Below are 25,083 nucleotides of genomic sequence, written 5' to 3'. Positions count from 1 at the left end.
GGAGGGACCGGTGCCCGCTGCGAATTCTTTGAAAACTCTGATAACGAATTGGGATTCGACAAAGTTCCACACAAAAGGTTACGAGTTAAACTGGAAGCATTTTGGAAGGACGAATGAGGAGAGGCGATAAAGACTAAATGTGTAATTTTAAAGGGGGTTCAGGAACAGAGCGATCTGGAGAGTAAATATGGAGAAACTGTTTCCACTGGCGGGAAGGTCGGTAACCAGAGGACGAAGATTTAAGGTGATTGGCAAAAGAACCAAAGGGGCGATGAGAAATTTTTTTTACAGGGAGTTGTTGTGATCCGGAATTCACTTCCTGAAAGGGCGGTGGAAGCAGATTCAATAGTAACTTTCAAAAGGAATTGGATAAATATTTGAAAAGGAGAAATTTACAGGGCTATGGGGAAAGAGCAGGGGAGTGGGACTAATTGGATAGCTCTTTCAAAGAGCCGGCACAGGCACGATGGGCTGACTCCTTCTGTGCTCTATGATTCTATCAGGATTTAGGGCAAACCCTAGGAATGGATAAGAAGGGTAGAAAACGATGAGTAATGATTGCTTGTGTGGACTGGAATGGCCTTTGTGTTGTAATTTCTATGCACTTATATTGCAGGGGGGAGGGGGGTACTGAGTGGGGTCTCCACGGATTGGTGTTGGGACCTCTACTGTTTTTAATTTGCACCAATGACAGGCTCGGTAACCAAATGCAAAGTAGTCAAATTTGAAGATGATGTTAAACTAGGAGGCTCGGCAGAATTGGAGGAGGTGGCTCAGAAAGTACAGAATGAGATGGAGAAAATCCGTGAGGGGGAAAGATTAATGGCAGATGAAATGTAATTCCGTCCAGCTAGTGTAAAGTACTGCACATTGGAAGGAAAAATAAGCAACATGGACTTAAGCATCATTAACTCTTCTGTCTTATATTTTGTTAATGGTCAGTGCAGTTTGCTATTGAATATTTCGGAAGCAAATTTAAGGAGTTTTCCATTGAATAAATGCTGTTGCCCATATTTCTATTGGCATTTTCTGTAGTACTTGAATGGTATTTCGCTTGCACTCTGCACATTACATTGCTTCTGTTTTAATTTTTTAAGGAGGTGCCAATATGTTGGGAAACCACGGTTCGCATTTTTTGATGCACCTGCACAGACCGCAAAGAAATTTGTGGTTGCAACTGAGAATAATGTGATCGCTTCTCTCAACTCGAGGAATGGGGAGATCTGTGAGTGTTGTAGAGTTGACATTGCCGTAATTAATTCCGCTCTGCTAGAATACAAACATTCACTTATTCCAGCAGTGTTGTTTTTGTCTTGATTTGCAGTTTGGCGTCAGGTGGATAAAGAAGGTCCTGAGGGGAATGTGGATCTGATGTTATTCTATGGACAGGGTGAGTGGGCTCCATTCAAGTTGTGCTGTGCATCCGGCTTTCTCCAGGCTGTAGTGAAATCTCTAAGTGACTCTGCAGTTTCCTTCTGCAGACGATCCTTGCTTGTATTGAGAGATTATTGTTACATCCTATATGTAAACCCTATGATCAACTCACTGCACTTTCCCCGGCATAATAATCCTGAACCTGTTAATTCATCCATATCCATGGAAATGGATTACAGAGCAGCACAGTTGTGACATTCCCAGTGTGCTGAACTTTCAATCTCATGCAGGATCGATCCTATCTGCAATGATGTGATTAATTTGAATCTGTTGATCTCAGGACTGAGGAGGATTGAGGGGCGGGAAATGCAAAAAGTAGTAGAGGAAATAAAGTTAGGTTTAAAAGTAGCAAAAGAATATGATTACTCTTTGAGGGGCAACGATTCATTGACTTCTTTGCAGCATTATGATATGTGATATGATAAGTGTGATGTTAATTATACTTGGACATGGCTTTTGTGGGTTCAAGTGGATTTAGTGACTTCTTTTTCACAGATGCGTTGACTGTGTCAGGAGGAGGACGCATGCTGCGTTCATGGGATACGAACATTGGTGGTTTGAATTGGGAGTTCCCGCTTGAGACTGGCAGGTGAGAACCACGTGTGTCTTACAGCACTGACACCTGAGGGTGGGTGGGAGGGAGTGATTACAGGAGCAGAATCTCAGTGAGAGCCTCTCCTGCAGCTCCTCATCTCCACTCTTCAGATCAGATTGTTTCTCACATATTCAATGTTATTCTGATCACTTCAGTTATAAAAGTTTATATTAATTTAATGTGCGATGGATTCCTGGAAAGTGCTACTGTTCTAAACATTGTAAACATTCCTCACCCCTGTTCAAAAAAAGGGAGAGGAATAAACCCGGCAATTACAGGCCAGTCAACCTAACGTTGGTGGTGGGGAAACTTATGGCGATAATAATCCGGACAAAATTAATTGGCACTTGGAAAAATATGGGCTAATAAATGAAAGTTAGCTCGGATTTGTTAAAGGTAAATTGTGTTTGACTAACTTGATTGAGTTCTTTGATGAAGTAACGGAGAGGGTTGATGAGGGTAGTGCAGTTGATGTTGTGTACATAGACTATCAAAATGCATTTGATAAATTACCACATAATAAACTTGTTAGCAAAATTAAAGCCCATGGGATTAAAGGGACAGGGGCAGCATGGATACAAAATTGGTTAAGGGACAGAAAGCAGAGAGTAGTGGTGAACGGTTGTTTTTCAGACTGGAGGGAAGTATACAGTGGTGTTCCCCAGAGGTTGATATTACGACCGCTGCTCTTTTTGAGATATATTAATGACCTGGACTTGGGTATAGAGGGTATAATTTCAAAGTTTGCAGATGACATGAAACTCAGAAATATAGTAAACAATGAGAAGGATAGTAACAGATTTCAGGAGGGCACAGACAGACTGGTGAAATGGGCAGACACATGGCAGATGAAATTTAATGCAGAGAAGTGTGAAGTGATGCATTTTGGCAGGAAGAATGAGGAGAGGAAACATAAACTAAATGGTACAATTTTAAAGGGGGTACCCAGGGGTGTATGTACACAAATCTTGAGAAGACTGTTAAAAAAGCATATGGGATCCTGGGCTTTATTAATAGAAGCATAAAGTACAAAAGCAAGGAAGTTTTGCTAGACCTTTATAAAACGCTGGTTAGGTCTCAGCTGGAGTATTGTGTTCAATTCTGGGCACCACACTTTAGGAAGGATGTGAAGGTGTTAGAGAGGATGCAGAAGAGATTTACTAGAATGGCACCAGGGATGAGGGACTTCAGTTATGTGGAGAGACTGGAGAAGCTGGGGTTGTTCTCCTTAGAGTGGAGAAGGTTATGGGGAGATTCAATAGAAGTGTTCAAAACCATGAACGGTTTTGATAAGAGTAGATAGGGAGAAACTGTTTCCACTGGCAGAAGGGCCACAAATTTAAGGTGATTGGCAAAAGAACCAGATGCGAGTTGTTATGATTTGGAATTCACTGCCTGAAAGGGTGGTGGAAGCAGATTCAATAGTAACTTTCAAAGGGAATTCGATAAATACATGAAGGGAAAAAATTTATAGGGCTGTGGGGAAAGAGCAGGGAAGTGGGACTAATTGGATAGCTCGACCAAAGAGCTGGTACAGGCAGGATGGGCCGAATGCCCTCCTCTGTGCTGTATCATTCTATGATTCTAATATTAAAAGGGTGAATATTGAATACTGCTGAAGTACGGAGATTGGACAAATCATCCGTAGACACTGATTTAACATAAACTGCCCCGCTGGCTCATTGAGTTTATCCAGTACAGAGCTGGCAGATTCGAGGTTCTGTCCCTAGTCTGTGCAGAGTTAGCTGATCTCAGCTTAGATGGCAGTAGCATGTCTCAGGATGAGGGAGAGGATGGTGAGTCAGGTCTGCTTCTGCTTCCATGCTGGAAAGCTTGTGTGTGGACATTGGGCGAGGACTGTATCAGGCTTGGCAATGATGTCTCCCTGGTAAAATAGTCTGCTGACACTGTCGAGCTCATGGATGCAGATGGTCAATTGGACAGAAAAAGGACCCTTTAGCACCGAGTCACTATGTTCTGTAGTGGAGAGGAGAAAAGTGAAAAAATACTTACTTAACTCCAATAATATGATGCCAGCAGATTATTTTGGAGGATTCTGGCCAGTGATTTTCCCGATAAGCACTGATTATTCCTTGACAATAAATAGAATCATAGAATCATAGAATCATAGAAGTTACAACATGGAAACAGGCCCTTCGGCCCAACATGTCCATGTCGCCCAGTTTATACCACTAAGCTAGTCCCAATTGCCTGCACTTGGCCCATATCCCTCGATACCCATCTTCCCCATGTAACTGTCCAAATGCTTTTTAAAAGACAAAATTGTACCCGCCTCGACTACTGCCTCTGGCAGCTCGTTCCAGACACTCACCACCCTTTGAGTGAAAAAATTGCCCCTCTGGATCCTTTTGTATCTCTCCCCTCTCACCTTAAATCTGTGCCCCCTCGTTATAGACTCCCCTACCTTTGGGAAAAGATTTTGACTATCGACCTTATCTATGCCCCTCATTATTTTATAGACTTCTATAAGATCACCCCTTAACCTCCTACTCTCCAGGGAAAAAAGTCCCAGTCTGTCTAACCTCTCCCTGTAAGTCAAACCATCAAGTCCCGGTAGCATCCTAGTAAATCTTTTCTGCACTCTTTCTAGTTTAATAATATCCTTTCTATAATAGGGTGACCAGAACTGTACACAGTACTCCAAGTGTGGCCTCACCAATGCCCTGTACAACTTCAACAAGACATCCCAACTCCTGCATTCAATGTTCTGACCAATGAAACCAAGCATGCTGAATGCCTTCTTCACCACCCTATCCACCTGTGACTCCACTTTCAAGGAGCTATGAATCTGTACTCCTAGATCTCTTTGTTCTATAACTCTCCCCAACGCCCTACCATTAACGGAGTAGGTCCTGGCCCGATTCGATCTACCAAAATGCATCACCTCACATTTATCTAAATTAAACTCCATCTGCCATTCATCGGCCCACTGGCCCAATTTATCAAGATCCCGTTGCAATCCTAGATAACCTTCTTCACTGTCCACAATGCCACCAATCTTGGTGTCATCTGCAAACTTACTAACCATGCCTCCTAAATTCTCATCCAAAAATTCTCATGCAGGAAAAACATTAGGGTCATTAATTCTGCCATGTCAATGTCATTTGGCACCGAGGATGGGGATTATTGATGGCTGCAGTAAGCACGATGGCAGACTCCAAACTGAATGGAGCCATTATGTCAAAGTAAAACTGTATTCATTTGAAAAAATTAAGATACCCGGGAGTGTGTTACAGGCTGGAATCTAATCGAGGGGTTCAGGGGGGTTTATATATAGAATAACAGATACACGGGAGTGTGTTACAGGCTGGAATCTAATCGAGGGGTTCGGGGGTTTTATATGTAGAAGTTTATATAATACAGGAAAGAAGTAATTGCACGAGAGAGGGTACAGAAAAGATTTACGAGGATATAGCCCGGGACTGGAGAATTTTAGCTACGGGGAAAGATTGAATAGGCTGGGGTTGTTTTCTTTGGAACAGAGGAGGCTGAGAGGTAGCTTAATTGAGGTGTACAAAATTGTGAGGGGCCTAGATAGAGTGGACAGGAAGGACCTATTTTCCTTGTCAGAGAGGTCAGTAACCAGGGGACAGAGATTTAAAGTGATTGGTAGAAGGATTAGAGGGGAGCTGAGGAAAAATGTTTTCACCCAGAGGGTGGTGGGGTTTGGAACTCACTGCCTGAAAGGGCAGTAGAGGCAGAAACCCTCAACTCATTTAAAAAGTACCTGGAAGGCTATGGAGCAAGTGCTGGAAAGTGGGATTAGGCTGGGTGGCTCATTTTCGGCTGGCATGGACATGATGGGCCGAATGGTGGTTTCCTGTGCCGTAAATTTCCTATGATTCTATATCAGATACCCGGGGGTGAGTTATGGCCTGAATCTTATTAAAAGGTTTGGTTGTTTTTTCCAGAGAAGGATTATAGGTGTGAATATTACTGCTTGTCTAATTAAAAAGTTATTTCAGTTTTCAGACTGGTTGCCTAGTTGGATCTGCAGAAGGAGTCAAGCACATTACCATTGTGAAGAAAGCATCCATTTCGCTCCATTATCTCTCAAATGGACATCAGAAATGGATTGAAGCTTTACCAGAAAGGTATGGGGGTTGTTTGTGAACTGACCTGTGACATGATGGTTGGCTATTTTACAGTTGATGTAAACAGGCTTAGGATAATAAACAGTAGATCTTGGAGAGAACTGTTCAATGACGGAGCCCCGTAGAGGCCCATGGTGACTGCCTCGCTATTTCACATCACTGATATTCTGACTGACTGGAGTGCTGAGCTCCCGTGCTCGTGATGTTGGCATTTCCCAGCAATTTACATTTACTTTGATTAAAACTCAGGCTGTGATTGAAGATCTGGCTGCAGTGCCTGCAAACTTCGCACTTTACAGGTGAAGTGTCTCCCAGCGTGTGCACCTGTAATCTGACGCAGATTTGACCTGAGCCTGTATAAATGGTTTTATTTTATCGTTTGTGCCCTAGTTTCTCTGCTTTGTTTGGCTGCCCTTGAATCTGCGCTCGAGGGTAAGGGCAGCTGCTGCCTGTACTGGTGTGAGGAGCGTGTGACAGGTGCCCACTGCCTTCCTACTCCTTGGGTATGTCACTAAGTCCACTTGGTGCCTGCAGTGCTGAAACCGGGCACTTACTATGTGGGAATTGCAGGATTGTGAACGGTGTTAGTCATGCAGTAACAGTACATCTTACAATAAAATTGATTGTCTGCATGTTTAGGGATAGTGAGAGCGCTCTGTCCATTTGATTGTGTGAGTTTGCAAAGTATCTCTCTCTCTCTCTCTTTCCCTCACAGTGAGAGTGTCCGATACGAACTCCTGTACTCTGGTGGAGGTGGCACGGTGTCCCTGGTGGGAATGGTTGCCGGCTCTCATGTTGTCATCACTCGGTATAACATTGACGATGGAAAGATCATCCAACAGGTGAGGGTGGGCTTGGAAATAGACTTCCACGTAATGGAGATGTGATCATTTGGGTTGGAGGAAACTAGTGAGAGAAAAGCCCCGTGTGAAGAGAGAGAAAATAGGCACCGAGCATACACATTAAGTGGTTCCTGTGGTCACTGATATGAGTTCAAATAAGATTTGTGATGCAGGCCCATGCTTCTCACTCATGGTTGGATCTGGTTACAGACTCTCATTACCGGTGCTGATCCTGTGTATATATTGTACACAGACTCCCATTGCCGGTGATGGTCCTGTGTATATATTGTACACAGACTCCCATTGCCGGTGATGGTCCTGTGTATATATTGTACACAGACTCCCATTGCCGGTGATGGTCCTGTGTGCATATTGTACACATAGAAAATAGGAACATAGAAAACAAAAGCAGGAGTAGGCCATTCACCCCATAGAGCCTGCTCCGCTATTCAATATGATGATGGCTGATACTCTATCTCAATATCATATTCCCGCTCTCTCCCCATACTCGATGCCTTTTGTGTCCAGAAATCTATCTATCTCCTTTTTAAATATATTCAGTGAGTTGGCCTCCACAGCCTTCTGTGGTGGAGAATTCCACAGGTTCACCACCTTCTGAGTGAAGAAATTTCTCCTCATCTCAGTCCTAAATGTCTTACCCCGTATCCTGAAACTGTGACCCCCCTCATTCTGGACGCCCCAGCCAGGGGAAACATCCCCCCTGCATCCAGTCTGTCCAGCCCTGTCAGAATTTTATACGTCTCAATGAGATCCCCTCTCATTCTTCTAAACTCGAGTGAATACAGGTCGAGTCGACCCAATCTCTCCTCATACGACAGTCCTGCCATCCAAGGAATCAGTCTGGTGAACCTTCGCTGCACTCCCTCTATGGCAAGTATATCCTTTCTTAGGTAAGGAGACCAAAACTGCACACAATACTCCAGGTGTGGTCTCACCAAGGCCCCGTATGACTGCAGTAGGACATCCTTGCTCCTGTACTCAAATCCTCTTGCAATGAAGGCCAACATACCATTTGTCTTCCTAACTGCTTGCTGCACCTGCACGTTTGCTTTCAGTGACTGGTGTACAAGGACACCCAGGTCCCTTTGTACATCGACATTTCCCAATCTATCACCATTTAAATAATACTCTGCCTTTCTGTTTTTCCTCCCGAAGTGGATAACTTCACATTTATCCACATTATACTGCATCTGCCATGTATTTGCCCACTCACTCAACTTGTCTAAATCGCCTTGAAGCCTCTTTGCATCCTCCTCACAACTCACAATCCCACCTAGTTTTGTGTTGTCAGCATACTTAGAAATATTACATTTGGTTTCCTTATCCAAATCATTGATATATATTGTGAATAACTGGGGCCCAAGCACTGATCCCTGCGGTACCCCACTAGTCACTGCCTGCAACCCCGAAAAAGACCCATTTATTCCTACTCTCTGTTTCCTGTCTGTTAACTAATTTTCAATCCATGCCAGTATATTCCCCCCAATCCCATGTGCTTTAATTTTGCACACTAACCTCTTTATGTGGGACTTTATCAAAGGCCTTCTGAAAATCCAAATACACCACATCCACTGGTTCTCTCTTATCTATTCTACCAGTTACATCCTCAAAAAACTCCATTTGGTTTGTCAAATACGATTTCCCTTTCATAAATCCATGTTGACTTTGTCTAATCCCGTTGACATTTTCTAAGTGTCCTGTTATCACATCCTTTAAAATATACTCTAGCATTTTCCCTGCTACTAATGTTAGGCTAACCGGCCTGTAGTTTCCTGTTTTCTCTCTCCCTCCTTTTTTAAATAGTGGGGTTACATTTGCCACCCTCCAACCTGCAGGAACTGTTCCATAATCTATAGAATTTTGGAAGATGTCAACCAATGCATCCACTATTTCCATGGCTACCTCTTTTAGTCCTCTGGGATGCAGATCATCAGGTCCTGGGCATTTATCAGCTTTCAGTCCCATTAATTTCTCCAGCACTCTTTTTTTACTAATACTAATTTCCTTTAATTCCTCCTTCTCACTAGTCCCTTGGTTCCCTAGCATTTCTGGGAAGTTATTTATGTCCTCTTCCGTGAAGACAGAACCAAAGCATTTGTTTAATTGCTCTGCCATTTCCTTATTTCCCATTATAAATTCTCCCGTTTCTGACTAAGGTACCTACCACTCAGCTCCAGACCTCATTACAGCCTTGTCCAAACATGGACAAAAGAGCTGAATTCCAGAGCTGAGGTTAGAGTGACTGCCCTTGATATCAAGGCAGCATTTGACTGAGTGTGGCACCAAGGAGCCCCAGTAAAATTGAAGTCAATGGGAACCAGGGGGAAAACTCTCCAGTGGCTGGAGTCATACCTAGCACAAAGGAAGATGGTAGTGGTTTTTGGAGGCCAATCATCTCAGCCCCAGGACATTGCTGCAGGAGTTCCTCAGGGCAGTGTCCTAGGCCCAACCATCTTCAGCTGCTTCATCAATGACCTTCCCTCCATCATAAAGTCAGAAATGGGGATGTTCGCTGATTACTGCACAGTGTTCAGTTCCATTCGCAACCCCTCAAATAATGAAGCAGTCTGAGCCCGCATGCAGCAAGACCTGGACAACATTCAGGCTTGAGCTGATAAGTGGTAAGTAACATTCGCGCCAGACAAATGCCAGGCAGTGACCATCTCCAACAAGAGAGAGTCTAACCACCTCCCCTTGACATTCAATGGTATTACCATCGCCGAATCCCCCACCATCAACATCCTGGGTGTCACCATTGACCAGAAACTTAACTGGACCAGCCACATAAACACTGTGGCTGGTTGAGTGCAGCTCCAACAACACTCAAGAAGCTCGACACCATCCAGGACAAAGCAGCCCGCTTGATTGGCATCCCTTCCACACCCTAAACATTCACTCCCTTCACCACCGGCGCACAGTGGCTTCAGTGTGTACCATCCACAGGATGCACTGCAGCAACTCGCCAAGGCTTCTTCGACAGCACCTTCCAAACCCACGACCTCTACCACCTAGAAGGACAAGAGCAGCAGGCACATGGGAACAACACCACCTGCACGTTCCCCTCCAAGTCACACACCATCCCGACTTGGAAATATATCGCCGTTCCTTCATCGTCACTGGTTTAAAATCCTGGAACTCCCTTCCTAACAGCACTGTGGGAGAACCTTCACCACACGGACTGCAGCGGCTCACCACCACCTTCTCGAGGGCAATTAGGGATGGGCAATAAATGCCGGCCTCGCCAGCGACGCCCACATCCCATGAACGGATAATAAAAAAATTAAGAGGGGAAAATTAAGAGTATGAGACTAGACTTGCAAGGAACATAAAAGCAGACTGTAAAAGCTTCTACAAGTGTGTAAAAAGAAAAAAGATTAGTGAAGACAATTTTTTTTTATTCGTTCATGGGATGTGGGCGTCGCTGGCAAGGCCAGCATTATTGCCCATCCTTAATTGCTCTTGACAAGGTGGTGGTGAGCCGCCTTCTTTAACAACTGAGTGGTTTGCGAGGCCATTTCAGAGGGCGATTCAGAATCAACCACATTGCTGTCGGTCTGGAGTCACATATAGGTCAGTCGGTTCAGGACGGCAGGTTTCTTCCCTAAAGCACATTAGTGAACCTTGGTCCGTTTTTGCTGAATTCTAAACTGCTCCCAATCCTCAGGCTTGCTACTTTTTCCGGCAACTTTATATGACGACTCTTTGGATCTAATACTATCCTTAATTTCTTTTGTTAGCCATGGTTGGGCTGCTTTTCCTTTTGTATTTTTGCACCAGAAAGGAATGTATAATTGTTGCAATTCATGCATTCGTTCCTTAAACATTAGCCATTGCCTATCCACCGTCATGTCTTTTAATGAAGCTTCCCAATCTATCATAGCGGTTACCTATGTAGTTCCTTTGTTTAGATTTAGGACCCTAGTTTTGGATTGGACTACTTCACTTTCCATCTTAATGAAGAATTCTATCATGTTATGGTCACTCTTCCCTAAAGGACCCCGCACAACAAGATTATTAATTAACCCCTTCTCATTGCACAATACGCAATCTAGGATAGCCTGTTCCCTGGTTGGGTCCTCAATGTACTGGTCTAAAAAACCATCTCGTACACACTCCAGGAATTCATCCTCCACGGTATTATTGCTAATTTATAGTCAATCTATATGTTAGATTAAAGTCACCCATGATTACTGTAGTACCCTTGTTACATGCATCTCTAATTTACTGTTTGATGCCGTCCCCTGCATTACCACTACTGTTTGGAGGCCCATAGACAACTCCCTCCAGTGTTTTCTGCCCCTTGGTGCTTCTTAACTCCACCCAGACTGATTCTAAATCTTGATTTTCTGACCAATATCCTTTCTCACTATGGCTCTGATTTCATCCTTTACAAACAACGCCACCCCACCTCCTTTTCCTTTTTGCCTGTCCTTCCTAAATATTGAATACCCTTGGATATTCAGTTCCCAGCCTTGGTCACCCTGCAGCCATGTCTCCGTAATCACAATTGTATTGTATCCGTTTACATCTATTTGCGCTGTTAATTCTTCTACCTTATTAGGAATGCTTCGTGCATTCGTGTTAATCAAATTATTTACCTCGTTTAATTTATTAAATGAATTAAATTAAGTTTAGTTTTTAAAATTTAGTTATATGCTATATGTTAACTTAAAACTTAGCCTACAGTCACTACCAATCACTTACCTGCCTCACCTATGACGTCACATAGTTTTCCCTTGCTGCAGGTCTGCTGCTGCTTTTATCCTTGCTCTCGGGCTCGGTCTGCTGCTGCTCAGCAGAAAAAGTTAGGAAAAGCAAGGCAAAACAAAGCAGCTCCTTCCCCCACTTCACCGAACTCCCATATTTACCAAACTCTCAGGCTGCTCACTCTGTGCCCGCTGCACACTCAGTACTGATTGTGGCTCAGATGAGTCAGCACTGCTCTGCTACTGTTTCAGGAACCAGTTTAATCCAGTTAACTAATTAACTAACTACAGCAGCTGTCCAGTGGGAGAGCTTGCTTGTTTGTCTCTTAAGCCTGACAGAAACTTAAAAATATAATGTTTACAATTTAACTTACAGTTGATCTTACTTAAAAGGCTCTCATTGCCGGATGCTGGTTCTGTGTGTATATTGTACGGAGACACTCATTGCCAGCTGCTGGCCCTGTGTATATATTGTACACAGACTCTCATTGCTGGTTGCTGGTCCTGTGTATATATTGTACAGAGGCTCTCGTTGCTGGTGCTGGTCCTGTGTATATATTGTACACAGACTCTCATTGCCGGATGCTGGTCCTGTGTATATATTGTACACAGACTCTCGTTGCTGGTTCTGTGTATATATTGTACAGAGGCTCTCGTTGCTGGTGCTGGTCCTGTGTATATATTGTACACAGACTCTCATTGCCGGATGCTGGTCCTGTGTATATATTGTACACAGACTCTCGTTGCTGGTTCTGTGTATATATTGTACATAGACTCTCATTGCCGATGCTGGTCCTGTGCGTATGTTGTACACAGACTCTCGTTGCTGGGTGCTGGTCCTGTGTGTATATTGTACACAGACTCTCATTGCCAATGCTGGTCCTGTGTATATATCGTACACAGACTCTTATTGCCGGTACTAGCCCTGTGTGACTGCTAGAGCATAAAATACCTATAATTATATTTTAATGTTGCTTTTCCTTCCTCGCTCCTCTGTTTAGCTCATTTTCTTCCCTGATCATGTTGATTCCTTGCTGGAGTACAGTCACGCACTGGTATCTTGCCTAAATGGCCCTCCTTCATATGTGAGGTGTGTATAAGAAGGTGTTAGGACCGGAAGGGAGGGTGGGGGGCAGGTGGGTGCAGGGGGGCAGAGTAGGGACCTGAATCTGATTGTGATCACAATACGCACTCCCCTGTATGTCCATGTTTCCAACAGTGTTTGCTGGATAGTGACCAGGAGTGGGAATCCTGGCTAATTCCTCCTCCTTTAACTGAGGGTGATTGCATCGCCCAATGGCTGGGACTAGGCTGGAACGTTAATTGGCTCAGCCGATTGGCAGTGCCAGCATTTTGTTCTGATATACCCGACACTGGGTCCCTCACTATGTTTTTGTGTGGAGCCTTGGACCTGGGCTGATGTCAGCATTCTGTTGTGTGCTGAGTTTAAGGTGTGGGAAATGTTTCTCTTGCCCTGCCAGTCACTTTGGAGCAGTGGCAAAGTAGGAGATATAATTGCATTTGGTTCATTCTTTAATTACAGATGGTACTGGGTGTGTTGTATTAGTGACGAGTGCTCTGCCTGTTGATCTGCTACCTGCAACCTTCCTACACAGTAACCAGGAAATGGGCATTTATTTTTCGTCTTCCCCTTTCAGATGACTGTATCGACCCCTTGGATCCGACATTTGCGGGACTTTTGTGGAGTTGTTGGGGATGGGATCTTGATGTGCATAGATTCAGAATCTCACTCGCTTCAGATCTTGCCGTTGGAATCTGAGCAAGAACCTGTGCAGGTGGCTTTACAGGTGAGGACTGAGTATCCCTACACGGGCCACCCGTTCCATATTAACCCTGTGCCCGATGGATTGAGACTGTGTGATGCAAAATACTTTAAAAATTATACCCTTTGGTATAGTAAATCTTGGATCATTTTTTTATTTATAATTTCATGGTGTTATTTTACTCCAATTTCTGTTCATGTGTCTGTTTTTGCTGTTCCCTGATGGGTGGGCACCTGCTCTCAGGTCTCTGTCAGTGTTGCTCTGTAGCACCTGCTAGGAAGTGAGAGTGATTCAGGGCAACATTCCCTTTGAGAAGTTTCTTTCTCCCTTTGAGGGAGAGCCTGGCCTTCATTTATTGCCTCCCCTAATAGATTATTTGTGATCGAAGCCTGTATCCCTCCACGCCCGGCCTGTGATCGAAGCCTGTATCCCTCCACGCCCAGCCTGTGATCGAAGCCTGTATCCCTCCACGCCCGGCCTGTGATCGAAGCCTGTATCCCTCCATGCCCGGCCTGTGATCGAAGCCTGTATCCCTCCACGCCCGGCCTGTGATTCTTCCTAACTAGTGTGAAATGTTTGAAAAAGCCAAGTCGCCATAGCAGTTTCATATTTTAACTGTAATGCTGATTAAGTTTTTCTGAATGTTTGCTGGTGAGCCTTGTCAGTCTGAGAAACGGGTGTCTAACCTTTCTCTGCAGATCACAGACACTTCAGTTTAATTGTCTTTTTTACTGCAAAAACCTTTATGGTTGCTGTATAAATTTGCCAATAAAGTATTTTGATATTTAAATCTGGGAAGAGATGGCTGACATTTTTTTGCTGGGTTCGTGCTGTGCTTTGATCTTATTCATTATTATCCCTCCATTCCTTCTTCACAGTCTCTACAGCTGGAACTAGCTGAGGAGTTTGAGGGAATGATTTTAACTACACAGTCATCTCCACTGGTGGCTTCTTCTGCTCAATTCTTCCTTCAGTTGTCGGACACCCATTACGTACTATTACAGCTCCACGATGGCGTGGTCAGCCTGCTGCGCGACTTTGTAGAGGTGAGAAATGAACAACCATTGAGTGTTCAATGTTGCATTAGGATAGACGCTGATATACTGACACAGATATAAGTGAGATCGTCTGATGCATGCTTACAAACTGCTTGCCACTTCCTGTGTGACGTGCTCATCGAGAGAGAGACCCCTTGATCTCTGATTCACTTGAATTTTTGTTTTGAAGCCCTACTTGAACTCTGCTAATGGGTAGCTTTTGTTAGTTGGCCCTCATCACATTGCAGATGGTTTTAATCTAACTGTTCAGCTGGCCCTAATACATACATACAGAGGGTAACTTTAAGATCAGATATTTTGGTGCAAGTGGAACCTATTCTGAGGAGCTTGAAAAATATTAATTTATTTGAGGATTTTGTAAGGTCAATGGCTTGTACGATTCCTGAATTTTATTTTAAAATGGAGGAAGTTTTTTTTTAACTTGTTCTTGAGATGTGGGAGACGCTGGCAAGGACACATTTATTGCCCTGTTGCCCTGTGAACATAAGAAATAGGACTGGAGTAAGCCATCCTGCCCCTCGAGCCTGCTACGCCATTCAATCAGATTTTGGCTGATTTTCGACCTCAACTCCACTTTCCCGCCTGATTCCCATATCCCTTGATTCCCCTAGAATTCAAAAATCTATCGATCTCAGCCTTGAGTAAACTCAACAACTCAGCAACCACAGCCCTCTGGGGTAGAGCATTTGTGTTCTAGGAGCAGCCAGATGGATAGCAGAGTCAATTCTGGTCCTGTACTTTTCTATGTTTCCATCTAATCCTGTTATTGCAAACATGTAATCATGTTAATTCTTGCAGACTGTGTTGGTGTCCTTTGCTACGACTGGTGACAAGATGGTGGCAGCTGTAATGACATCTAGAAACAAAACGGTAAGGACCTCTTTAAACCTGAAGTGAAATTGATACTTTCGCTACCTAGAGGGAGCTTTACTCTGTATCTAACCCGTGCTGCACCTTCCCTGGGAGTGTTTGATGGGACAGTGTAGAGGGAGCTTTACTCTGTATCTAACCCGTGCTGCACCTTCCCTGGGAGTGTTTGATGGGACAGTGTAGAGGGAGCTTTACTCTGTATCTAACCCGTGCTGCACCTTCCCTGGGAGTGTTTGATGGGACAGTGTAGAGGGAGCTTTACTCTGTATCTAACCCGTGCTGTACCTGCCCTGGGAGTGTTTGATGGGACAGTGTAGAGGGAGCTTTACTCTGTATCTAACCCATGCTGTACCTGCCCTGGGAGTGTTTGATGGGACAGTGTAGAGGGAGCTTTACTCTGTATCTAACCCGTGTTGTACCTTCCCTGGGAGTGTTTGATGGGACAGTGTAGAGGGAGCTTCACTCTGTATCTAACCCGTGTTGTACCTGACCTACACTGTCCAATAAACATTCCCAGATGAGCTTTACTCTACCTACCTTAAAGGTCTCAAAAGTAAGTGCAATAGTGCCACCTACCTTGCAGGTGAAATTTGGAGGACTCAATTAGAGTTAAATAAAATGAATAAGTAATCGTGACAGATGGGCATGATGGAACAGTGTGATTTGAAAAGTGTTATAGAATATTTCTATGATACAGGAATTGCAACATTAAATGAAGACTTTTAATACATCGTTGATGTGGTGGTAGACCTCCCCCCTGCAGTGCTGCTCACAATAATCCAGATGATGTACTGCTCTAAAAGGGCAGGAATGTACTTGTAATGTACTCCATTATTCACAGTCTAATTGCTGTTAAGTAAGCATAAGCTCAAGTTAATCAGGGAACTTCATATATTAGAAACACTTTTTGCTACCAAAGTAACGAGATAACTCTGAAGGTGCTTTTGCCTTTGACGCTTGTTTGGATCTGATGGCAGGAGAGCAATGCTCCTGTACAGACTTTCTGCCTTTGTATTGGGAAAACCAGCTCATTTGTCCCAAAGCACATTTGTACACCCATGTAATGTGGGTATAAGTGTCAGCCTTGGCTCAGTGGTAGTACTCTTTCCTCTGAGTCTAAATGTTGTGGGTTCAAGCCCCACTCCAGAGATATGAGCACCTAATTTTGCTGACATTTCAGTGCAGTACGGAGGGAGTGCTGCACTGTCAGAAGTGACGTTTATATTGCCTCTCCTCGTTCTTCCTGCCAAAATGTATCACTTCGCACTTCCCTGCATTAAATTTAGTCTGTCATGTGTCTGCCCATTCCACCAACCTATCTATGCCCTCTTGAAGTCTATCACTGTCCTCCTCACTGTTTACTGCACTTCCAAGTTTTGTGTCATCTGCAAATTTTGAAATTGTGCCCTGTACACCCAAGTCCAAGTCATTAATATATATCAAAAAAGCAGTGGTCATAGTACCGACCCCTGGGGAACACCACTGTACACCTCCCTCCAGTCCGAAAAACAACCGTTCACCACTACTCTCTGTTTCTTGTCCCTTAGCCAATTTTATATCCATGCTGCCACTGCCCCCTTTATTCCATGGGCTTCAATTTTGCTGACAAGCCTATTGTGTGGCACTTCATCAAACGCCTTTTGAAGGTTCATATACACAACATCCACCGCATCGCCCTCATCAACCCTCTCTGTTACATCATCAAAAAACTCAATCAAGTTAGTTAAACACGATTTGTCTTCAACAAATCTGTGCTGGCCTTCCTTTATTAATCCATACTTGTCCAAGAGACTATTAATTTTGTCCCGAATTATCGTTTCTAAAAGCTTCTCCAGCACCAAGGTTAAACTGTAGTTGCCGGGTTTATCTTCACACCCTTTTTGAACAAGGGTGTAACATTTGCAATTCTCCAGTCCTCTGGCACGACCCCCGTATCTAAGGAGGATTGGAAGATTATGGCCAGCACCTCTGCAATTTCCACCCTTCCCTCAGTAGCCTAGGATGCATCACATCCGGACTGGGTTACTTATCTACTTTAAGTACAGCCAGCCTTTCTAGTACCTCCCCTTTATCAATTTTCAGCCCATCCAGTATCTCAACTACCTCCCCTTTTACTGTGACTTTGGCACCATCTTCTTCCTTGGTAAAGATAGATGCAAAGTATTCATTTAGTACCTCAGTTATCCCCTCTGCCTCTATGCGTAGATCTCCTTTTTGGTCCCTAATCGGCCCCACCCCTCCTCTTACTACCCATTTACTATTTATATGCCTGCAGAAGACTTTTGGATTCCCTTTTATGTTGGCTGCCAGTCTATTCTCGTACTCACTCTTTGCCCCTTTTATTTCCTTTTTCACTTCTCCTCTACTTTCTATGTTCAGCCTTGTTCTCACTTGTATTATCAACTTGACATCTGTTGCACGCCCCTTTTTCTGCTTCATCTTACTCGCTTTCGTCATCCAGGGAGCTCTGGCTTTGGTTGCCCCACCTTTCCCCCTCGTGGGAATATACCTAAACTGTAACTGGACCATCTCCTCTTTAAAGGCTGCCCGTTGTTTGATTACAGTTTTACCTGCCAATCTTTGATTCCGATTTACCCGGGCCAGATCTGTTCTCAACCCACTGAAATTGGCGCTCCTCCAATTAAGTATTTTTACTCCAGATTGGTCCTTGTCCTTTTCCATAATTAATCTAAACCTTATGATTCTATGATCACTGTTCCCTAAATGTTCCCCCACTGACACTTGCTCCACTCGACCCACCTCATTCCCCAGAACCTCATTCTCCAGCAATGCCTCCTTCCTCGTTGGGCCGGAAATATACTGATCAAGAAAGTTCTCCTGAACACACTTAAGAAATTCCTCTCCCTCTTTGCCCTTTACACTATTACTATTCCAGTCTATAATAGGATAGTTGAAGTCCCCCATGATTACTACTCTATAGTTCTTGCACCCCTCTGTAATTTCCCTGCAAATTTGCTCCTCTATATCCTTCCCACTAATTGGTGGCCTATAGAATACACCCAGTAGTGTAATGGCATCTGTATTGTTTCTTAACTCTAACCAAACAGATTCTGTTCTTGACCCCTCAAGGATATCCTCTCTCTCCAGCACTGCAATATTCTCCTTAATCAATACTGCCACCCCCTCCTTTTTTTCCTTCCCTATCTTTCCTGAACATCTTGTATCCAGAAATATTTAGTACCCAATCCTGCCCTTTTTTGAGCCAAGTCTCTGTTATCGCCACTACATCAAATTCCCATGTGGTTATTTGCGCCTGCAGCTCACCAACCTTATTTACCATGCCTTGTGCGTTTACACACAATCACTCTCAACCTATCTCAGGCCATCTCGTATTCTCTCTTAGTCTGATCCCACCTAATACTGTACTGTTTCTTACTCTAGTGCTATCTGTCTCTCCTAATCCCTTGTGCACCATGTTTCTCCTTTCTAATCCTGGTGCCCATCGGTCACTTCTAAAGGGGGTGCAGGAACAGGGAGACCTGGGGATATATGTGCACAAATCTTTGAAGGTGGCAGGACAGGTTGAGAAAGCGGTTAAAAAAGCATATGGGAGCCTGGGCTTTATAAATGGAGTGTAAAAGCAAGGAAGTTATAGAATCATAGAAGTTACAACATGGAAACAGGCCCTTCGGCCCAACATGTCCATGTCGCCCAGTTTATACCACTAAGCTAGTCCCAATTGCCTGCACTTGGCCCATATCCCTCTATACCCATCTTACCCATGTAACTGTCCAAATGCTTTTTAAAAGACAAAATTGTACCCGCCTCTACTACTGCCTCTGGCAGCTCGTTCCAGACACTCACCACCCTTTGAGTGAAAAAATTGCCCCTCTGGACCCTTTTGTATCTCTCCCCTCTCACCTTAAATCTATGTCCCCTCGTTATAGACTCCCCTACCTTTGGGAAAAGATTTTGACTATCGACCTTATCTATGCCCCTCATTATTTTATAGACTTCTATAAGATCACCCCTTAACCTCCTACTCTCCAGGGAAAAAAGTCCCAGTCTATCTAACCTCTCCCTGTACGTCAAACCATCAAGTCCCGGTAGCATCCTAGTAAATCTTTTCTGCACTCTTTCTAGTTTAATAATATCCTTTCTATAATAGGGTGACCAGAACTGTACACAGTACTCCAAGTGTGGCCTCACCAATGCCCTGTACAACTTCAACAAGACATCCCAACTCCTGCATTCAATGTTCTGACCAATGAAACCAAGCATGCCGAATGCCTTCTTCACCACCCTATCCACCTGTGACTCCACTTTCAAGGAGCTATGAATCTGTACTCCTAGATCTCTTTGTTCTATAACTCTCCCCAACGCCCTACCATTAACGGAGTAGGTCCTGGCCCGATTCGATCTACCAAAATACATCATCTCACATTTATCTAAATTAAACTCCATCTGCCATTCATCGGCCCACTGGCCCAATTGATCAAGATCCCGTTGCAATCCTAGATAACCTTCTTCACTGTCCACAATGCCACCAATCTTGGTGTCATCTGCAAACTTACTAACCATGCCTCCTAAATTCTCATCCAAATCATTAATATAAATAACAAATAACAGCGGACCCAGCACCGATCCCTGAGGCACACCGCTGGACACAGGCATCCAGTTTGAAAAACAACCCTCTACAACCACCCTCTGTCTTCTGTCGTCAAGCCAATTTTGTATCCAATTGGCTACCTCACCTTGGATCCCATGAGATTTAACCTTATGTAACAACCTACCATGCGGTACCTTGTCAAATGCTTTGCTGAAGTCCATGTAGACCACGTCTACTGCACAGCCCTCATCTATCTTCTTGGTTACCCCTTCAAAAAACTCAATCAAATTCGTGAGACATGATTTTCCTCTCACAAAACCATGCTGACTGTTCCTAATTAGTCCCTGCCTCTCCAAATGCCTGTAGATCCTGTCCCTCAGAATACCCTCTAACAACTTACCCACTACAGATGTCAGGCTCACTGGTCTGTAGTTCCCAGGCTTTTCCCTGCCGCCCTTCTTAAACAAAGGCACAACATTTGCTACCCTCCAATCTTCAGGCACCTCACCTGTAGCGGTGGATGATTCAAATATCTCTGCTAGGGGACCCGCAATTTCCTCCCTAACCTCCCATAACGTCCTGGGATACATTTCATCAGGTCCCGGAGATTTATCTACCTTGATGCGCGTTAAGACTTCCAGCACCTCCCTCTCTGTAATATGTACACTCCTCAACACATCACTATTTATTTCCCCAAGTTCCCTAACATCCATGCCTTTCTCAACCGTAAATACCGATGTGAAATATTCATTCAGGATCTCACCCATTTCTTGTGGTTCCGCACATAGATGACCTTGTTGATCCTTAAGAGGCCCTACTCTCTCCCTAGTTACCCTTTTGCCCTTTATGTATTTGTAGAAGCTCTTTGGATTCTCCTTTGCCTGATCTGCCAAAGCAATCTCATATCCCCTTTTTGCCCTCCTGATTTCTCTCTTAACTCTACTCCGGCAATCTCTATACTCTTCAAGGGATCCACTTGATCCCAGCTGCCTATGCATGTCATATGCCTCCTTCTTCTTTTTGACTAGTGCCTCAATCTCCCGAGTCATCCAAGGTTCCCTACTTCTACCAGCCTTGCCCTTCACTTTATAAGGAATGTGCTTACCCTGAACCCTGGTTAACACACTTTTGAAAGCCTCCCACTTACCAGACGTCCCTTTGCCTGCCAACAGACTCTCCCAATCAACTTCTGAAAGTTCCTGTCTAATACCATCAAAATTGGCCTTTCCCCAATTTAGAATTTTAACTTTTGGGCCAGACCTATCCTTCTCCATAGCTATCTTAAAACTAATGGAATTATGATCACTTGTCCCAAAGTGATCCCTCACTAACACTTCTGTCACCTGCCCTTCCTTATTTCCCAAGAGGAGGTCAAGTTTTGCCCCCTCTCTAGTCGGGCCATCCACATACTGAATGAGAAATTCCTCCTGAATACACTCAACAAATTTCTCTCCATCCAAGCCCCTAATGCTATGGCTGTCCCAGTCAATGTTGGGAAAGTTAAAGTCCCCTACTATTACCACCCTATTTTTCTTGCAGCTGTCTGTAATCTCCTTACATATTTGCTCCTCAATTTCCGTTGACTATTTGGGGGTCTGTAGTACAATCCTATCAAAGTGATCTCTCCCTTCTTATTTCTCAGTTCTACCCACATAGACTCAGTGGGCGAACCCTCGGATATATCCCCTCTCACTACTGCCATGATGTTCTCCCTAATGAAGAACGCAACTCCCCCTCCTCTCTTACCTCCCGCTCTATCTTTCCTATAGCATCTGTACCCTGGAACATTGAGCTGCCAGTCCTGCCCCTCCCTTAGCCATGTTTCAGTAATAGCTATAACATCCCAGTCCCATGTACCCATCCATGCCCTGAGTTCATCTGCCTTGCCCATCAGACTTCTTGCATTGAAATAAATGCAGTTTAATCTAGACTTCCCTTGGTCTTTGCCCTGCTTTCTCAGACCATCTGTCCGGTCATGTTCTGTACACTCTCCCTTACTGCCTTTTGTTTCTGTCACCATTTTATTTCCCACTGACTTCCTGCATCGGTTCCCATCCCCCTGCCACATTAGTTTAAACCCTCCCCAACAGCACTGGCAAACACTCCCCCTAGGACATTGGTTCCAGTCCTGCCCAGATGCAGACCGTCCAATTTGTACTGGTCCCACCTCCCCCAGAACCGGTTCCAATGGCCCAGGAATTTGAACCTTTATAAAACACTGGGGTTTGGCCACAACTGGAGTATTTTGTCCAATCCTGGGCACTGCGCTTCAGGAAGGATGTGAAGGCCTTAGAGAGGGTGCAGAAAAGATTTACTAGAATGGTTCCAGGGATGAGGGACTTCAGTTATGTGGATAGACTGGAGAAGCTGAGGTTGTTCTCCTTAGAGCAGAGAAGTTTAGAGGAGATTTGATAGAAGTGTTGAAAATCATGAAGGGTTTAGATAAAGTAGATAAAGAGAAACTGTTCCCATTGGTGGAAGATTTATGGTGATTGGCAAAAGAACCAACGGCGACATGAGGCAAAACCTTTTTACACAGCGAGTAGTTATGATCTGGAATGCGCTGCCTGAAAGGGCGGTGGAAGCAGATTCAATCGTGGTTTTCAAAAAGGAATTGGATAAATACTTGAAGGGAAAAAATTTGCAGAGCTACGGGGAAAGAGCGGGGGAATGGGACTAATTGGATTTTTCTTACAAAGAGCCGGCACAGGCTTGATGGGCCGAATGGCCGCCTCCTGTGCTGCAACCATTCTATGATTTTATGATTCTCGAATGCGATGTTAAATCAAGGCCATCTGCCTTCTCAAGTGGATGTAAACAATCCCATTGCACTATTCAAAGAAGAGCAGGGGAATTCTCCTGGTGTCGTGGGCCAATATTTATCCCTTAACCAACATCACCAAAATATTTTGAAATCAGGATAGTGTTTCCCTTGCACCTGTTTGGAATGTCAATATGGATATCATTGCTGAAACTTTCTGTCAGCCCATTTCCCCTCTTGCTCCCATCCCAGTGCACTGTTGAACAGATTGGCGAGAGAGAGTGTGCTGATTGGTTCCATGGGTCTGGTCTCCTGGGAGACAGGTTTGGCCTGGCTACATATCGGGGGTAGTTGCACAGAAGTTGTTTTTGGACTGAGTCTTTTTTTTTGTTTCACAGGCTTTCAGTGTCAATCTGTACTCAGCAGAGTACGGCAGGCGGCTACTGGACACTGCCATGAACTTTAACCTGGATCCAAACTGTGGCCAACCTGAGCAGGTGAGGATGTGGCCGGAGCTGGGCCTGAGTCGGGCCAGAGGATCAGCTGGAGCAGAGCTGGGCCGGGGTGGTGGGATGGGCCACATATCCTCTGAACTAGTGATGATTATTGCATTGGATTCGTGTAAATGTGGAATCTGAATCAACCAGGAAACAGCATGGTTTGTTTATGTAGATGGAAAAGGATGGGACAGACTCAAACCGAGGCAGCTACAGAGGTATCATTACTGAACTGTTGAGAAGCAATTGGGACTTGGTGAATAGTCACCCTTTGATAAGGTACTGCATTGTAGACTCATGGCTGAGGTCAGAGCATGTGGAGTCAGGGGACGGGTAGCAAGCTAGCTACAAAACAGCAAACAGAGAGTGGGGTTAAGTGTAGCTACTCAGACTGGCAAACCTATCGTTCACAACTCACATTTAAAGATTTGAACTTGGGAATCGGAAGTACAACTTAAACATTTGCGGATGACATCAAATTGAGGGATGTAGTTAATACAAAGGAAGAATTTGTCAAAATGCATTAATAAACTTACAGAATGGGCGTGTAATTGGCAAATGATTTTCAGTATAGTTAAGTGGTAGGGAGAATAAAGAGGCCAGATACTGCTTGGATAATCAGCATCTAAACGGGATAGAGGAGCAAAGGGATCTAGGTACAGATACACAAATCACTAAAAGTAGTGACGCAGGTTAATAAGGCAATAAAAGAGGCAAATCAAGCACTGGGGTTCATTTCTGGAAGAATGAAATTGAAAAGCAGAGGTTATTTTTTTTAAAATTCGTTCACGGGATGTGGGCGTCGCTGGCGAGGCTGGCATTTATTGCTGATCCCTAATTGCCCTTGAGAAGGTGGTGGTGAGCCGCCTTCTTGAACCGCTGCAGTCCGTGTGGTGACGGTTCTCCCACAGTGCTGTTAGGAAGGGAGTTCCAGGATTTTGACCCAGCGACAATGAAGGAACGGCGATATATTTCCAAGTCGGGATGGTGTGTGACTTGGAGGGGAACGTGCAGGTGGTGGTGTTCCCATGTGCCTGCTGCTCTTGTCCTTCTAGGTGGTAGAGGTCGCGGGTTTGGGAGGTGCTGTCGAAGAAGCCTTGGCGAGTTGCTGCAGTGCATCCTGTGGATGGTACACACTGCAGCCACAGTGCACCGGTGGTGAAGGGAGTGAATGTTTAGGGTGGTGGATGATGTGCCAGTCAAGCAGGCTGCTTTATCTTGGATGGTGTCGAGCTTCTTGAGTGTTGTTGGAGCTGCACTCATCCAAGCAAGTGGAGAGTATTCCATCACACTCCTGACTTGTGCCTTGTAGATGGTGGAAAGGCTTTGGGGATTCAGGAGGTGAGTCACTCGCCGCAGAATACCCAGCCTCTGACCTGCTCTTGTAGCCACAGTATTTATATGGCTGGTCCAGTTAAGTTTCTGGTCAATGGTGACCCCCAGAATGTTGATGGTGGGGGATTCGGCGATGGTAATGCTGTTGAATGTCAAGGGGAGGTGGTTAGACACTCTCTTGTTGGAGATGGTCATTGCCTGGCACTTATCTGGCGCGAATGTTACTTGCCACTTATCAGCCCAAGCCTGGATGTTGTCCAGGTCTTGCTGCATGCGGGCTCGGACTGCTTCATTATTTGAGGGGTTGCGAATGGAACTGAACACTGTGCAGTCATCAGCGAACATCCCCATTTCTGACCTTATGATGGAGGGAAGGTCATTGATGAAGCAGCTGAAGATGGTTGGGCCGAGGACACTGCCCTGAGGAACTCCTGCAGCAATGTTCTGGGGCTGAGATGATTGGCCTCCAACAACCACTACCATCTTCCTTTGTGC

The 25,083-nt window shown here is 44.6% G+C and overlaps 1 protein-coding gene across 3 annotated transcripts in view; it reads left to right on the top strand.

Annotated features, from left to right (window-relative positions):
• The window catches only part of emc1 (ER membrane protein complex subunit 1), a 46,004-nt gene that overhangs the window by 665 nt on the left and 20,256 nt on the right, over positions 1–25,083 (top strand). For 2 of the 3 annotated variants that reach the window (XM_067970138.1, XM_067970139.1), the window contains exons 2-10: positions 1,098–1,225; positions 1,325–1,390; positions 1,930–2,023; positions 6,016–6,144; positions 6,860–6,986; positions 13,372–13,521; positions 14,376–14,543; positions 15,354–15,425; positions 23,155–23,253. In XM_067970138.1, coding sequence (XP_067826239.1) covers positions 1,098–1,225; positions 1,325–1,390; positions 1,930–2,023; positions 6,016–6,144; positions 6,860–6,986; positions 13,372–13,521; positions 14,376–14,543; positions 15,354–15,425; positions 23,155–23,253 — 1,033 coding nt within the window. Of the gene's footprint in view, positions 1–104; positions 245–1,097; positions 1,226–1,324; positions 1,391–1,929; positions 2,024–6,015; positions 6,145–6,859; positions 6,987–13,371; positions 13,522–14,375; positions 14,544–15,353; positions 15,426–23,154; positions 23,254–25,083 lie in introns of those variants that run through there. The other variant, XM_067970140.1, reaches the window with a different exon arrangement.

The sequence above is a fragment of the Heptranchias perlo genome, chromosome 32 (genome assembly GCF_035084215.1).
Source record: "Heptranchias perlo isolate sHepPer1 chromosome 32, sHepPer1.hap1, whole genome shotgun sequence".
NCBI classification, from domain to species: domain Eukaryota; kingdom Metazoa; phylum Chordata; class Chondrichthyes; order Hexanchiformes; family Hexanchidae; genus Heptranchias; species Heptranchias perlo.
Note: the sequence above shows the minus strand (reverse complement) of the source record. Positions and strands in the feature narration are given on the sequence as shown.